The sequence below is a fragment of the Globicephala melas genome, chromosome 4 (assembly GCF_963455315.2).
Source record: "Globicephala melas chromosome 4, mGloMel1.2, whole genome shotgun sequence".
Lineage (NCBI taxonomy): Eukaryota > Metazoa > Chordata > Mammalia > Artiodactyla > Delphinidae > Globicephala > Globicephala melas.
In genome coordinates this window covers 71,105,082-71,122,601 of record NC_083317.1, presented here as the reverse complement: position 1 = coordinate 71,122,601, position 17,520 = coordinate 71,105,082, and the positions used below count along the sequence as shown (strand labels likewise).

Below are 17,520 nucleotides of genomic sequence, written 5' to 3'. Positions count from 1 at the left end.
CAAAGCCTAACCTTCCCTTGCCTCAACAAAGGTTCTCAGCAGCAATAAAAGGAATATATACAGATATTCACCCTTTTAAAGAATAATTGTTAAAAATTATTTTAATTGTTCTTTTGAGGAGGTAATACAATGCATATGATATAGAAGGCTATATAGGTGACCCTTGAACAACACGGGTTTGAATGGTGGGTCCTCTTATAAGTGGATTTTTAAAATAAGTATATAGGAAAATTTATTGGAGATTCGCAACAATTTGAAAATAACTTGCAGATGAACTGCACAGCCTAGAAATATTGAAAAAATTAGGAAAGTTAGAGATCTCATGAATGCATAAAATATAGGTAGATGTTATCCTATTTTATCATTTACTACCATAAAATATATACAAACATTATAAAAGGTTAAAGTTTATCAAAACTTACACACACAAACACTTATGGACCATAGACGGTGCCATGTGCAGTCAAGAGAAATATAAACAAACGTTAAGAAGCGGTATTAAATAATTGCATAAAACTAACTGTAGTTAGTTTTATGCAATTATGTACTCCTATAATAATTTTGTAGCCACCTCCTGTTGTTATTGTTGTGAGCTCAAGTGCTGTGAGTGTCCACTCAAAATGCCGTGTGACACTAATCATCTCTGTATGAGCGGTTCGTCTCTCCAGTAAATTACATACTGCAGTAAAAAGTGACCTTGCCCAGCTCTTGTGTATTTTCCATTGTGTTTAGTGTAATACCAAAGACCCTGAATAACACCAGGGGACCCATACGAAGTGCTACTAGTGATGGTGGGAGTGCTCCCAAGAAGCAGAGAGAAGTCATGACGTTATAAGAAAAAGCTGAACTGCTTGATATGCACCGTAGATTGAGGCCTGCAGCTGCAGTTACCCACCATTTCAAGATAAGTGAATCCAGTGTAAGGACCATGGTAAAAAAAGAAAAGGAAATTCGTGAAGCTGTGCCTGCAGCTACTCCAGCAGGCACAAAAACCTTGTACTTTTTGAGAAATACCTTTTAATCTCATATTGAAAAATTCAGCTTTTATGTGGGTACAGGATTGCTATAGGGAAGGCATACCTATGGACTCTAATATGATTCAAGAAAAAGCAAAGTCATTATGTGACAACTGAAAGCAAAAAGAAGGTGGAGGATCTAAAGCTAGGGAATTCAATGCCTGAAAAGGATGGTTTGAAAATTTCAGAAAGAGGTTTGGAGAAGCAGCTTCTGCTGACCAAGAGGCAGCAGACAAATTCACAGACACCATTAAGAAAATAACTGAGGAGAAAGGATATCTGCCTGAACAGGTTTTTTGTTTGTTTGTTTGTTTGTTTTAACATCTTTATTGGAGTATAACTGCTTTACAATGGTGTGTTAGTTTCTGCTTTATAACAAAGTGAATCAGTTATATATATATACATATGTTCCCATATCTCTTCCCTCTTGTGTCTCCTTCCCTCCCACCCTCCCTATCCTACCCCTCTAGGTGGTCACAAACCACCGAGCTGATCTCCCTGTGCTATGCGGCTGCTTCCCACTAGCTATCTACCTTACGTTTGGTAGTGTATATATGTCCATGCCTCTCTCTCGCTTGAACAGGTTTTTAATGCAGATGAAAGTGCCCTATTCTGGGAAAAAAATGCCACAAAGGACATTTACTAGTAAGGAAGGGAAGCAAGCACCAGGATTTAAGAAGGAAGGGACAGGCTTACTCCACTGTTTTGTGTAAATGTAGTTGGGTTTATGGTCAGAATTGCCCTTATCTATGAAGCTGCTAACCCTCAAGCCTTGAAGCGAAAAGATAAAACACCAGCTGCCAGTCTTTTGGTCGTACAACAAGAACCCTTTTTCTGGATTGGTTCCATCAATGCTTTGTCCCTGAAGTCAGGAAATACCTTGCCAGTAATGCAATAAGACAAAAAAAAAAAAAAAGGGAAATAAAAGGAATACAGATTGGGAAGGAAGAAATAAAACTGTCTTTGTTCACACATGACATGGTTGCCTATGCACAAAATTCGAAAGTTCGAAAGAATCAACAACAAAAAAATTCCTGGAACTAGTAAGTGTTATTATAGCAAGGTCACAGGATATATGGTTAATATATAAAAGTCAACTGCTTTCCTATATACCAGCAATAAACAAGTGGAATTTGAAATTAAAAACACAATAATACCATACACATTAGTACTGCCCAAATTGAAATACTTAGGTATAAATCTAACAAAATATATACAAGATCTCTATGATGAAAACTATAAAATTTTGCTGAAAGCTATTAAAGAACTAAGTTACAGAGATAACCCATGTTCATAGATATGAAGACTCAATATTGTCAAGATGTCAGTTCTTCCCAACTTGATGTATAGATTCAATGCAATCTGATTCAAAACCCTAGCAAGTTATTTTGTAGATATCTACAAACTATTCTAAAGTTTATACGGAGAGGGAAAAGACCCAGAATAGCCAATCAATACTGAAGGAGAAGAACAATGTTTTTCTTCAAAAAGGACTGATACTATCTGACTTCAAGACTTACTATAAAGCTACAATAATCAAGACAGTGTGGTATTGGCAAAAGAACAGACAGAAAGATCAGTGAAACAGACTAGAGAGCCCCAAAATAGACCAATGTAAATATCTTTGACAAAGGAGCAAAAGGCAATACAATGGAGCAAAGATAGTCTTTTCAACAAATGGTGCTGAAACACTGGACAACACTTATACCCATCACAAAAATTAACTCAAAATGAATCACAGATCTAAATGTAAAATGGAAAACTATAACCCTCCAAGAAGATAACATAGGAGAAAACCTATATTGGGTATGGTGGTGACTTTTTAGATACAAGACCAAAGGCACGATCCATGAAAAAAAGAACTGGTAAGCTGGACTTCACTAAAATTTAAAACTTCTGCTTTCTGACAAACAGTGTCAAGAGAATGAGAAGATAAGCCACAGACAGGGAGAAAATATTTGCAGAAGACAAAACTGATAAAGGATTGTTATCCAAAATATACAAAGGACTCTTAAAAGTTAGCAATAAGAAAACAAGCAATCCAATTAAAAAAATGGGCCTTGGGCTTCCCTGGTGGCGCAGTGGTTGAGAGTCCGCCTGCCGATGCAGGGGACACGGGTTCGTGCCCCGGTCCGGGAAGATCTCACATGCCGCGGAGCGGCTGGGCCCGTGAGCCATGGCCACTGAGCCTGCGTGTCCGGAGCCTGTGCTCCGCAATGGGACAGGCCACAACAGTGAGAGGCCCGCGTACCTCAAAAAAAAAAAAAAAAAAAAAAAAAATTGACCTTAACAGACAATTCACCAAAGAAGATATACAGATGACAAGTAAGCATGTGAAAAAAGGCACCACATCATATGTCATCAGGGAAATGCAAATTAAAACAACACAATACACATCTATTAAATTGGCCCAAAGGGGAGGGAAAAAAAAAAGGAATGGCCCAAATCCAGAACAATGCCTATATCAAATGCTGGTGAGAATGTGGAGCAACAGGAACTCTCATTCATTGCTAGTGGCAATGCAAAATAGTATGGCCACTTTGGAAACCAGTTTGGCAGTTTCTTTCAAACTAAAGATTCTCTTACCACATGATCCAGCAATTTACTTATGTACACACAAAAACCTGAATAAAAACTTGATGTCAATTAAGTAGGGACAAGACAATTTCAAAGTTGGGGGGAGAAAGCCTAAAAATGTAGAACGTTTTATATTCATATTATAGGATCTTTAAATTGCTAGTCCAACATAAAGAAATGGAAGCTGGAAGTCCTGTATGATGTATTATGGGTATAATTTATACAAGAAAGATGATATGGAACTCCATCAGTGGATTCATTCTCACAGAAGAGGTTTGACCCTATACCCAAAGACTGTTAATTAAATGTAAATTTAGGATGTTTTAAATTAAAATAAAATGTTTGAGTGATGTATTTTCACAATGTTTAATTTCCCTCAATCAATCAGCTAATGATCCAGGTCATGTGTAAGGCTTTTCCTGTCCTTATCAAAAAATGATATGGTAGTTAACAAGAAAATAAAATGATAAATAGGTGAATGTTGGGGAAAAAATCAACAACAAAAGATGCTATATGAGTGAGGGACTACTCCTACCATAATGAAAAGCTACAATAATTAAAACTGAGTGGTGATAGCACACAAATAGAAAACAGACCATAACAGAAATCCAGAAATAGATCCATGTGCCAAGGAAATTAAGTATATTCAAAATAAATTACAGATAGAATGGTTTAAATGTAAAACATTAACCCATAAAAGTAATAGAAGAAACCATGGAGAAACATTTTTAATAATCGTATAGTGGGAAAGCCCCTTCAGAGCATCAAACAGAGCCCAGAAGCCCTAAGAGAAACGATTAATTTGACTCACTAAAAATCCGATATTTCTGTATAGTAAAAGCCACCATAACAAATGTATGAACACCAAGTGGGGAAAGTGGCGGGGCGGGGGGGGGTGGTCCTGGTGGGATGAATTGGGAGATTGGGATTGACATATATACACTAATATGTATAAAATGGATACCTAATAAGAACCTGCTGTATAAAAAAACAAATAAAATAAAATACAAAAATTCAAAGAAAACAACAAAAAAAAGAAATGTCAAAAGACAAGCTAGGAAAAAATATTTGCAATACACATTACAGACAAATAACTAATTCCCTTAATAAATAAAGAGATTCTACAAATCTGTAGGAAAAGATTGACAATCTAAGGAAATGGGGTTAATACAGGGAAAAGTTCACAGAAAAATACTTTTTTTAAAAAAATTAATTTATTTTTGGCTGTGTTGGGTCTTCATTGTTGCACATGGGCTTTCTCTAGTTGCAGCGAGCAGGGGCCACTCTTCAATGCAGTGTGCGGGCTTCTCACTGCGGTGGCTTCTCTTGCAGAGCACAGGCTCTAGGCGTACGGGCTTCAGTAGTTGTGGCATGTGGACTTACTAGTTGTGGCACGTGGGTTCAGTAGTTGTGGCTCACTGGCTCTAGAGCGCAGGCTCAGTAGTTGTGGCACATGGGCTTAGGTGCTCTGCGGTATGTGGGATCTTCCCGGACCAGGGTTCGAATCCGTGTCCCCTGCATTGGCAGGCGGATTCTTAACCACTGCGCCACCAGGGAAGTCCCAGAAAAATACTTCAATGGCTCTTATAAACATCTTTCAGAGTAAAAGAAATGTAACTTTTCACCTATTATGTTGGCGACAGTTTAAAGTTTAATAACACCCTATATTGTCAAGGGTATGAAGAATCAGATCCTCTTATACAATGCTGCTGAGGGCATAAACAGACATAACTTTCTGGAGGGCAATTTCGCCATAGCTATCAAAACTGAAATGCACATACCCTTTAGCCTAAGCATTCTACCTCTAGGAGTATCCTATGGTAAAGGGCAAAATGACCTATACTCAAGGTTATTCACTGTAACATTGTTACTAAGAGCAAATGCTTGGAAGGAATCTAACTGTTTATTACCAGGAGACTGATTAAATAAATTATGGTACATACATAGAATGGAATATTATAAAATGACAGCTGCGAAAAAGAATGAAGAACCTCTTTATGTAATGGATTGGGATGAATTACAATCCCATCAAGTGAAAAACGCAAGGTGTAGAGTAGTGTTTATAGTATGCTTTTATTTGTATGAAAAATCAAAAGGTGTAGCAAAGAAAATTATTCATATTTGCTCTAATAAGCATAAAAATTCTCTGGAAGGAAACTAGAATACAGTGTTACCAATGGGATTGGAAGGAAACAAGATATTTACTGCATGTGGTTTTATACATTTTGTTTTTTTAACCATATAAATGTATTGTCTATTTTCTCTTTTTTTTTTTTTGGCCACGCAGTGTGGCTTGTGGGATCCTAGTTCCCAGACCAGGGATTGAACCCGGGTCCTCAGCAGTGAAAGCGTGGAGTCGTAACCACTGGACGGCCAGGGAATTCCCTGTATTGTCTATTTTAATTAAATATTTTAAAGCAAGTTACAGAGTAATGGATACAGTATAATCTTAATATTTTAAAAAGCATGGACATGCATAGAAAAATATAAGAGAATCTACCAAAATGTTAAAGAGTGATTGTTATTACTTGATGTTGAGATTATGGGTAATAACTTACTTTCTTCTAAACTCTTTTTGGTATTTCCCAAATGTTCAGCAAATAAAAACATGTATATTACTTATATATTCAGAAAAGAAATACACAGGGACTTTCCTGGCGGTCCAGTGGTTAGAACTCCATGCTCCCAATGCAGGGGGCACCGGCTTGATCCCTCGTCGGGGAACTAAGATCCTGCATGCCACACGGCGTGGCCAAAAAAAAAAAAAAAAAAATATATATATATATATATATATATATATATATATATATATATATACACACATACCCAGAGGTTTTTTTTTGTTATTATTGCTATTTTTTAAATTGGGCCATCTGTACTGCAAAGTACAGGTTTCTTCGTAGTGCTGGAAAAGGTGGGGGGAAACTTTGCACTTCTAGTCAGCTGAGAAATCTCAGGGATTAAGCGTCTCCATGTTTCTAAGCAGCAGAGAAGGGGTTATCAAATATACCTTGCGTTATGGAAAGACTAAAAGGTAGCCCAGATGCAGGATGTCAAGGAAAACGAGATCCCTCTAAGAATATGGTCACGATGTTAGAGTTTCCTAAGGCCCTGAGTGATTTAAAAAAATACACTTCACATTCCATAACACATCCTTAGGAAAGCGCGGAAGAGACATGGCCAGCATGAATCATTGTATCCCTTCCCCCCTCCAAGAGCACAACACCCAGAATAGCTTCCTGATGACACAGCAGCCAGAAACCTTTGAAAGCCTTAATCTTTAGGGAGGAAATGAAAAGGAAAAACAAGTCCTTAGTACAGACTTTAATTTTTAGGACTTTACAAGGCAAAACTGAGCAGCAGTGAAGTTGGTATGGATCTTTTGTCTTTAATTCTTCCCACTAGAGCCTGTAGTTGCTAAATGTATGTGTGTATGACAGATTTGTCTGGTTTGCTCTGCTTGCTCTTACTAACACTACTGCTGTTTTGTAGGTGACCGTACCCTTTAACAGTTTTCATTCTGCTGACCAGGTACCTTCACAGATCTTATAACTTACTAATAATATTGTGTTGCATTTACCAAGCATCTTCCACTTGGGAATTCCACTGACTTTACTATTTCATCATGACACATATTCTGTTTCTGGCACAGATGGTAAAACTGTCTTCAAATATAGTAAAATGATTACTCCAGATGACAATGTAAGATGAGTAATAGAGCCAAGAAAAGAACTTTTTTGCTATCAAGATGAAAGTACTTTAACCACTAAATGACAGTGCCTCTAATCTGGTAGCTATCTTGGTCATCAGTCTGGGAAACTTGTATTGGGTTTTTGTAAAACATGTTGGCGTGGTTCCCAATTCTGGCTTGGGAGACTGAGTAGCTGGCAATGCCACAGATCAGTATTAAAAATATCAGGAGGAAGGGTAACCTTATGAGAGAAAGTACGTTTGTTTTGGGTCATGTTGTACTTGGCCTATAGGACAGCCAGCCAGATGATAATGTATAGCAGATAGCCAGACAGCTAGTCTTGTGGATCTGAAGTTCAGCAGAGATGTCTGAGCTGGGGGTAGGTAGTGTATAGGTGAAGTTAAAACAACGCAAGTGAAGGAGACTGTTTCAGAAAATGTACAATGTAATAAGAGATAAGGACATAGGACTGGACTGTATTAAAAACTAAAATCCGAGAGGAAGAGATTCCATGGACATAAACTAAGAAAGAGTGATCACAGAGGTAGGAGAAGGTCTCCATAACATTGGAATAATGCAGTACGAAGCAAGGTCTGATGATGTTCAACAGTGAAGAACACAAGACAGTGCTCAAAGGAGAAATGTTCACTGGATTTGGTAACATGGACTTACTTAAACTTCAGTAGCAAGAACAACAGTGGTAAGGGCAGAAACCAGATTGCAGTGGGTTAAATTATTTGTTTTGTAAATTCCAATGGTCATATTTTTTTCATAGGACAACATGTAACTTGAAGCTTAAAAAAAAATGAGGGGAACATTTATTAATTATTTCCTATGTACCACGAACTGTGCTAGGCAAATTTGTATGCCATTTCATTTAACCTTTCCATCAAACATTATGATATAAATAATGTTATCAACATTTATAATGATGAGAAAAGGCTCAAAAAAGTTAATATCACCTAATAGTTAAGACTGACAGACAACTTACTACACTTTCTAAAGCTTTTTCAGGTATTATCTCATTTAATTCTCACAACAATCCTATGAAGTACATACCAGTGTTACCACCTCATTTTACAAATGAGGAAACAGAAGCACTAACAGTTATGTAACTTACCCAATACCACAGAGTGGTGAAGCTGAGATAAAATAAGAGCAGTCTGACTCAAAAATCCATAATTATTACTACTATGTCATTTTTTCCCCCAAGGACCTGAGCAATTTCAATCCAGGTTCTGTCTGATTCCAAAGACTTCTGTCAGTCTACTATACAATGTTGCCTCCAAATTCCTGGAATGAGGTTTTAATAATGATGACCATTAAGATTCAGCTCTTTAAAGGATAAAAATTTCCCCCATATCTTCAAAATTCTTTAGAAAGAGGGCCTCATTTTTAGAACTTACTCTGAATAAAGAAAATCTAACCTAAGCCAACTTTCCATTGAATTCTGAAAAAACTCAACAAGAACACTGGTTTAAAGAGTTTGTTCAGAGGTGATATCTACATATTTTTAGAAGGGAAGGTACCACATTAAATCCTATCAACTATGAATATCTTAATACCAATTAATTTTTTCCAGTGTGACTGCTAGTTGAGAATAAATTCTGATTAAAAAAGAAAGACAAGCCTGGCTTAGAAAAAAAGAGTTTCAGGAAAGAATACTAAGGCCTTACATGGGAACAGCATGAGTGTTTGGGAACACAAATTATGCACATAGTTGAGAGGTTTGATTTTTAAAAAGTAGGAGGATCAGATCCAATGACCCACTTGACAATTTTATCCAGAACCAAACCTTATTTAAAACATTGCAAATGGAGTAACTGCCATTGAGAATTAAAGCAGAAACCATCAAGTGTTAGTAGATTTCACTCATTTTTAATACTCAAAGCTTATTAGAGTGTTTGAGGATACTTAGGAAAAGAAACAACATCAATAAAGTTTACATAGAAGAAAACGTAAGCTATAACTAAAACTATCACTCACAAGCATCTACAAGTTATCAACAAAGTGATGCTCACAGGATAGTCTAAAAATGACAATATCCTGTAAATATTTCTCAGATGCGTCCTAGGATACTCTTAAGAGGAATATCTCAATGATTCATCATCATTGTCCTTATCCTCCTCCTTGTTATCATGTATTATAGTCTTGCTCTCAAGGGCTCAGAGACTAGTTGCCTTCATCTCCTCCCTGCCAACAACTTAATGCAACTATTTCTTTCCAACAAGTGATTCAGCCAATCTGGCACAAAAAGAAAAGAAGGGATCTACATACCTGGTCATGGATGAGCCCATGATAGAGGATGCTCTGCATGTCCCTGCAAAGCCGCTCCAGGCCACCATACTTGGACCAGACATTGGGGCTGTTAGCTGATACTAAACCCTCCACAGTAGTCTTCAAATTACCCAGCAACTGCCAGTGCTCCCTCCTGCAAGGGCATCAATTATACCAATGGTTAGTTACTTTGTTGTACCTGATCCTGACCACGTCAAAGAAAGTCTAAGACAAGAAGCCTCCTGCCCCACATCCTAACATTCTCTCCCCTATTAATTTTTTACTTGAGTATAAGACCCAATTCTGAGAAGACCGAAGTTGTAAAGAACACTAAGATTTTGTTTTAAAACCCTCATATTGGGACTTCCCTGGTGGTCCAGTGGGTAAGACTCTGCGCTCCCAATGCAGGGGGCCTGGGTTTGATCCCTGCATGCATGCTGCAACTAAGAGTTTGCATGCCACAACGAAAAAGCCCACATGCCGCAACTAAGAGTCTGCATGCTGCAACTAAGAAGTCCACATGCCGCAACTAAAGATTCCACATGCTGCAACAAAGAGACGGTGCAGCCAAAATAAATAAACAAACATATATATATATATATATATAAAGCCCTCATATTTACATGGCATATTGTGCTTTGTGATCTTCATCTACTATCATTCCATCCTCATGTAAGTAGCCTATAACCCTGTTTCTAGGAGTGTGACCCATTAAGATCCGTTTCTGGACAATGACATTACATGGGCAATATATAAAGAGATAAGGGCATTTGCTGAAAACCAGAAACCTTTTGTCCAAAAAAAAAGCCAAAAACAACTTTTTATTAACTATATTTCCAGTACTAAGTACATATATCTGTACACAAATATTATGGATAAGAATACAAATTGCCCATGATTTTCCCCCTTAATTTTTTAACCTAAAATTGAGGCAAAATGTTTTAAGCTTGCACTGAGCCACTTAGGACATGTCCCCAAATCAATTAACTATTGGCTTATTCCCTTGGACCATGTGAAGTACTTTAGTGTAAAAGTTTGAAAATTATTGCCCTAGATGATTGTCAAGGTTCCTCTCCAATTACCAGCATTTTCTCAACACAGCTTCCAACACAATAAAAATTAAAAACCAGCTGCAATTGAGTGAAAAGAACTGGATACACAGAATCAAACTGGATAAGGAAAACATGAGGAGATGAGGTGTCAAACTCCTTCTCTTGGGCCCCCAATTGTTATGTTGTACACTTTATCTAGCCCTTTCATTTCTTATTAGAATACTACTCTTTCCTCTTCAAGGACAGTCCTGGGAATGGTTATAATTTCTTCAAGGAACTTTCACTATAACTATTTTAATATCATTTAAATACCTATTAGGGTAGGAAGGCTCTGAACTGGAATCCTTTGTAACTCTCATACATTTTGTACACTTTCTGAGCCACTTTTAAAAAGTGGATGAAGAGAGTAAAGGCAGACAAATAAAATAAAATGAATGAAGCTAGGTCTGGTACAGGAGTATTATCTAAAAGGGGAAAGCCAAATGGATCTCACTCTGGTTTTCTCCTCTGAAGGCTTTGAGACCAAGAATTTATTCAAACTGGGAGACACCAGGCTTTTTTAACCTTACATCATTAAACATTTGAGTCTATTTCTTTTTTCCCCCCAGTTTTATTGAGAAATAATTGACATATAATATTATATTAGTTTAAGGCATACAACATAATGATTTGATATATGTATACATTGTGAAATGATTACCAGAGTAAGTTTAGTTAACATCTATCACCTCACACAGTTATAAATTTTGTTCCTTGTGATGAGAACTTTTAAGATCTACTCTCTTAGCAACTTTCAAATATACAATACAGTACTGTTAACTATAATCACCATGCTGTACATTACACCCCCAAAGTGACTTATAAGTTTGTACCTTTGGACCACCTTCACCCATCTCCCCCAACCCCTCATCCCCTGCCTCTGGTAATCATCAATCTGTTCTCTATTTCTATGAGTTTGGGTGTTTTGGATTCTACATATGTGAGATAATACAGTATTTGTCTTTCTCTATCTGATTTATTTCACTTAGCATAATGCCCTCAAGGTCCATCCATGTTGCTACAAATGGCAAGATTTCCTTCTTTATGGCTAAATAATATTCGTGTGTGTGTGTGTGTGTGTGTGTGACATTTTCTTTATCCATTCATGTGTCAATGGACACTTAGGTTGTTTCCATGTCTTGGCTATTTTAAATAATGCTGCAATGAACATGGGGGTGCAGATATCTTTTCAAGAGAGTGATTTTGTTTCCCTTGGATATATATCCAGAAGGAGAATTGCTGGATCATACGGTAATTCTATTTTTAGTATCCTGAGGAAATCTCTATACCGTTTTCTATAATGGCTGCCCCAATTTACAATACCACCAAGAGTCCCTTTTTCTCCACACCCTCGCCAACACTTGTTGCCTTTTGTCTTTTTTTTTTTTTTTTTGCGGTACGCAGGCCTCTCACCACTGCAGCCTCTCCCGCTGTGCAGCACAGGCTCCGGACGTGCAGGCCCAGCTGCCATGGCTCACGGGCCCAGCCGCTCCGCGGCATGTGGGATCTTCCTGGACCGGGGCACGAACCCGTGTCCCCTGCATCGGCAGGCGGACTCTCAACCACTGCGCCACCAGGGAAGCCCGCCTCTTGTCTTTTTGATGCTAGCCCTTCTAACAGGTGTGAGATGATATCTCATTGGGGTTTTGATTTGCACTTCCCTCATGATTGGTCACGTGAAGCACTTTTTCATATACCTGTTGGCCATTCCCCTGATCTATTTCTAACCCAGTCCTGGGAGATATTTCAAGATAACTAAGAGGTACACAGGACTGAGGTGGTCATTAAAAGGCCATTTATTGTTGTACTGTGAAACTGCCATCACAGAGGCCAACTGACTGCCAGCTTTTGCTTCAGGGATTCTCCATCTCCTATGCTTCCTCAGGAAGCATCTGGCCTGTTCTGACTGATACAGTTTTACATTCCAACAGGTTACAATCAAGTGGTGCAGGCCTGAGAGCCAGTCTGGTTCCTCAAGTCACTCTGCATATCTGTGTTCTGATTCATTCTGTATTGATCTTACAAGGTTAACTGTCAAAGAACATCATAATAGGGCTTCCCTGGTGGCGCAGTGGTTGGGAGTCCACCTGCTGATGCAGGGGACATGGGTTTGTGCCCCGATCCGGGAGGATCCCGCATGCCGTGGAGCGGCTGGGCCCGTGAGCCATGGCCGCTGAGCCTGCACGTCCAGAGCCTGTGCTCCACAACGGGAGAGGCCACAACAGTGAGAGGCCCACGTACCGCAAAAAAAAAAAAAAAAAAAAGACACAAAGAACATCATAATAAATCCTGAAAGTAGACACCAAGTACCCTATCATCCTAGGGCTTTGATTCCAAAATTTTACAAAGAGCATTGAAACCCTAGAAACCTTGAGCATTCAGATCTATTAACAACTTCTGTACAAACTAAAGAAATTTTCTTCCCCAAAATGAAGTGCCCTTGAGATACCACAGCTACAAAAGAAGGTGGCTCTTACTCTAAGATGCACCAAACCGTCTATATTTGGTATATGCTCATATAGATGAAAAGTAAACTTAAAAAAGTTTTTTTAAATTAATTAATTAATTTATTTATTTTTGGCTGCGTTGGGTATTCGTTGCTGCGCGTGGGCTTTTCCCTAGCTGCGGTGAGCAGGGGCTACTCTACATTGCGGTGCACGGGCTTCTCATCGCAGTGGCTTCTCTTGTTGCAGAGCACAGGCTCTAGGCGCACGAGCTTCAGTAGTTGTGGCACGCAGACTCAGTAGTTGTGGCTCGCGGGCTCTAGAGCACAGGCTCAGTAGTTGTGACACACAGGCTTAGTTGCTCCACGGCACGTGGGATCTTCCCGGACCAGGGCTTGAACCCGTGTCCCCTGCACTGGCAGGTGGAGTCTTAACCACTGTGCCACCAGGGAAGTCCTAAAAATTTTTTGATTTACATAGCTAGTTTGTTTAGTGTCTTTACTTTTTAGGATCCTTTACCCTAATGATACTGTTATCATTTTCAGAGAGCTGAAATACTAAGTTCAACTGAAGCCCATACACAATGGTTGGATTAATCCAATCATACCTGAATCTTAGATGCAAATAAATAGATCACCATGAGAAATAAAATAACCCTCCTCATTCTTTACCCAGATTGTTAGCAAGTGAGGTCAGTCTTTCCTAGGCTAAACCTGTTTGGTAATAATTATCTGGATTGTATCATCTTGCATTCACATGTAATCTTCATCTGGGCACAGGCAAGGACTATATTAGGCTCAAAGCAGCCCTTTGTATGGCCACTTCTGCAAGTATACAGAGTGCTCTTCTTTAATCACCATAAATTAAAAGCAAGTCTTTCTAAGCATATTACCCTATGTCAAGGAAGAACTAGGCTTGAGTGGCAAGGGACAGCATAATCCATCTCTACTTGAATCATATTTATCAACAAACAGCAAAGCCAATCTCAGAATAAAGTCCTGCCAATTTTCTTTTGGGAGGGTTTTGACTACATTCTTTGAAGAGGAACAGGCATTGCTTAAGCAACTCAAATAAGCATACCCAAGGAAAAAGTTTCCCTAAATGCCAACTCAGTCTTAAGCTTGCCAAATCACAATTAGAAGTAACACTCAGGTTAAAACAGTAAAGTTATAAGCAAATGTTATTTTTTAAAGAAGTGTTATACCATATAACTAATATAAAACTAATAACTAAAAATAAGTGAAATCAATAGTAAATAAATAGTAAATACTGTGCAATTGTAAAATGAGATTCAATGCAAGAAATATATATTGGCATATCTTCCACCCCCAAGACTCTTTTTAGTAATAAAAGGAAACAGCTTCAACTTATTAGCATATCCCATCTACAGTATGCCAGTTATCTGTATCTACCTGAGACCAGAGTTGAAGGTCAGGTTGTTCCAAGTCAGGTAATGATTTGATCCCTGAAATGTGAGGAGAGGTATGTGATACCCATATGTGGAATATCATGAAACCAATAGAATTTTTGATTAGGAACAATTTCCAAAGCTAATGAAAGTATGTAAAAGTATAAAAAACAGAATGTAAAATTATATTTATGATCTTAACATAAATATACTGAGAGAAATAGTAATATGTTAATAGTGGTTACTTTTGGTTATATAAGGGGAATGTAGAGAAGAGAGGAACTACTTCGACCTTCCTTGAGGCTAGCAATTAAAGAAAGGTCAATAATATGAACAGAGTTAGTGAACCAGAAGCTGGAAAATACCATAAAGGATTTTTTAAATACTCAAGTATCAAAGGCATCTTATGCTGAAAGATTGTGGTCAGGCAAGCACCTAGGACTTTTAATGCCAGAAAGCACTTCGTGGAAAGAAGTAATGGGTTCATTCCTAAAGTAGGGAAAAACCTAATTAGGGAAATAATTTTCTTAAATAAATTTATTTATTTATTTTTGTTTGTGTTGGGTCTTCATTGCTCTGCACGGGCTTTCTCCAGTTGTGGCGAGCAGGGGCTACTCTTCCTTGCAGTGTGGGTGCTTCTCATTGCGGTGGCTTCTCTTGTCGCAGAGCACGGGTTCTAGGCACACAGCCTTCAGTAGTTGTGGCATGCGGGCTCAGTAGTTGTGGCTCATGGGCTTTAGAGTGCAGGCTCAGTAGTTGTGGCGCACAGGCCCAGTTACTTCACGGCATGTAGGATCTTCCTGGACTAGGGATCGAACCCATGTCCCCTGCATTAGCAGGCAGATTTTTAACCACTACGCCACCAGGGAAGTCCCGGGAAATAATTATTGGTAACACTGAGGTAGCAAGAAACTACCACGTTTAATTTGCGTTTAACTTTCTTCTTACCTGGCTCCATATTTTCTGTTTTTAGTTATACAGTTTTTAACTTGTAGAGTATGTAGTATATTTATGATGCTTTTCAAATAAACAATATGCTTATAGAAAAAACATACTTGACTCTATTATTCAGCTCTCAGTTCTGGGGCACTTAGGAGAACCTAACCATTGGCAGTTCCATCCCTTTAGCGGTTGACAGCAGAATCTCAAAAGTCTAGGAGGGAACCTCAAAGTCTAGGAATCTCAACGTCTAGAAGGCAGGCTTTGTAACTTTATACCTATTCAACAAATGCTTCACCAATCATACTAAATTTTAATGATACTAAATTTCTTGAATTTCAACAATGGCTAGATTTAACAAAAGGTAGGAAAATCCCTTATGTCAGAAACCTTACCACTGGTGATATGCAAACTCCTTAGTACAGAGTTCAAAAATTCTCCATCCTGCTCAGTACTCCTCAATTTGAATAGTCTCTCTCTCTCTCTCTGTCTACCACATGCAAACATGCTAACCTCATACCTACTCTCATGACTGTATTCATGGAGACCTTTCCACTTGGAATGATTCTCTTCTTGTCCCATTCAGGGATTAAAGTTCAGCTCTAGTACAATTTTCTCCCAAGAAGTTCTAAATAATCTGACCTGCAACAACTTTTTTGTTAGAAACTCCATAACACATGCTGTCAATACACCATTCCTCTTAATAATAATCTTTAAAAAAAAAAAAAACCAAAACATTGTTATTTACCAGTATGTGGTTGATTTCCTTAAGGAGAAGGACCATGGTTTTTCTATTTCCTTTTTTTAAAAAATATTTATTTATTTATTTATTTGGTTGTGCCAGGTCTTAGTTGTGGCAGGCAGGCTCTTTAGTTGCAGCTCGCCAGCTCCTTAGTTGTGGCGTGTGAACTCCTAATTGTGGCATGCATGTGGGATCTAGTTCCCTGACCAGGGATCGAACCCGGGTCCCCAGCATTGGGAGTGTGTAGTCTTAACCTCTGCGCCACCAGGGAAGTCCCTCTATTTCTTTTGTATTTTATATTTTAATAAGCAGAGAGAAAATGTCATTCAGTGGAAAGAGAACAAGCTTCACGGTCAGGCCAACCTGAATTTGAATCCTAGCTCTGCACAAACTAGCTGTGCATCCTTGGGCAAGCCATTAAACTCTTTAAGCTTCCGTTCCCTCATCTGCAAAATGGAGAGAACAACTACTTCATAAAGGAGTGTAATTGATAATCTACAGAAAGCACCACCATCAAGCAAATAATAGTAGTATTACTTCCCTTTTCTCTGTCCTTTTCCTTTGAACTTCCATTGCATAAATCTAATAAATCCAGTTAAATCAGAAGGAGTACCTAGTATAAAGCCTTCTTACCCATTCTGCTTCAGAGAAAATTTGGGATTGGACAGTTTGTGACATAATTAAGACTAGTAACAGTGTTCCACCTACAAAGAATATCTTCACTGAATTTAAACTAGGGTCAAATTTCTTCTTAGCACAGGTTCCAAGGCCCTGTTTATGTTCATGGTACTCTCACTGAAGCAGGATAGCTGGAAAGACTTCCTCAATATTGGACGACCTTGTATATAACAGAGAATCAAATTTGCTTTCTGGATAGAATGAAAGAAACTTATAAGGTTTTACTGCAAAAAAATAAGGTTGATTTTGTGAGTCATATAAGAAAGCCAATCTCATTACCTTAGAGTCACACCTTATGTTGTCTGGGTAGAAGAGTGCTTTACAAGCAAGGTAAAGGAGGCATACACCACCACTCCAATAGCAAAGGCAAAGGAGGAAAGACACTGCCTCAGTTGCCTCAGTTTTAGGGACACTATTTTAAAGTAAAAGATAACCATCATTAGAACTAAAACTAAACTATCTCAAAAACTGCTGAGGAAAGAAAACAGCAAGAGAACATTATAGAAATCATTTTTAAAAGAGATAGAATTAAGACCCAACAGATACGAGATAAAAATAAGTGTCAATGGAATAAACTCAACTATTTAAAACAAAACAGCCAATCAAACAAAAAAGCAGGAGGAAACTATACTAATATCAAGGTTGTATTCAAGGCAA

At 38.2% G+C, this 17,520-nt stretch overlaps 1 protein-coding gene across 10 annotated transcripts in view; it reads right to left on the bottom strand.

Annotated features, from left to right (window-relative positions):
* Positions 1 to 17,520, bottom strand: part of RUBCN (rubicon autophagy regulator) — a 66,015-nt gene that overhangs the window by 31,131 nt on the left and 17,364 nt on the right. For 5 of the 10 annotated variants that reach the window (XM_060298193.1, XM_060298194.1, XM_030859213.2 and 2 more), the window contains exons 1-2: positions 14,509 to 14,561; positions 9,562 to 9,715 (exon numbers count right to left, since the gene is read on the bottom strand). In XM_060298193.1, coding sequence (XP_060154176.1) covers positions 9,562 to 9,600 — 39 coding nt within the window. In that variant the 5' untranslated portion in view covers positions 9,601 to 9,715; positions 14,509 to 14,561. Of the gene's footprint in view, positions 1 to 9,561; positions 9,716 to 14,508; positions 14,562 to 17,142; positions 17,165 to 17,520 lie in introns of those variants that run through there. The other 5 variants (XM_060298197.1, XM_060298199.1, XM_060298198.1 and 2 more) reach the window with 2 other exon arrangements.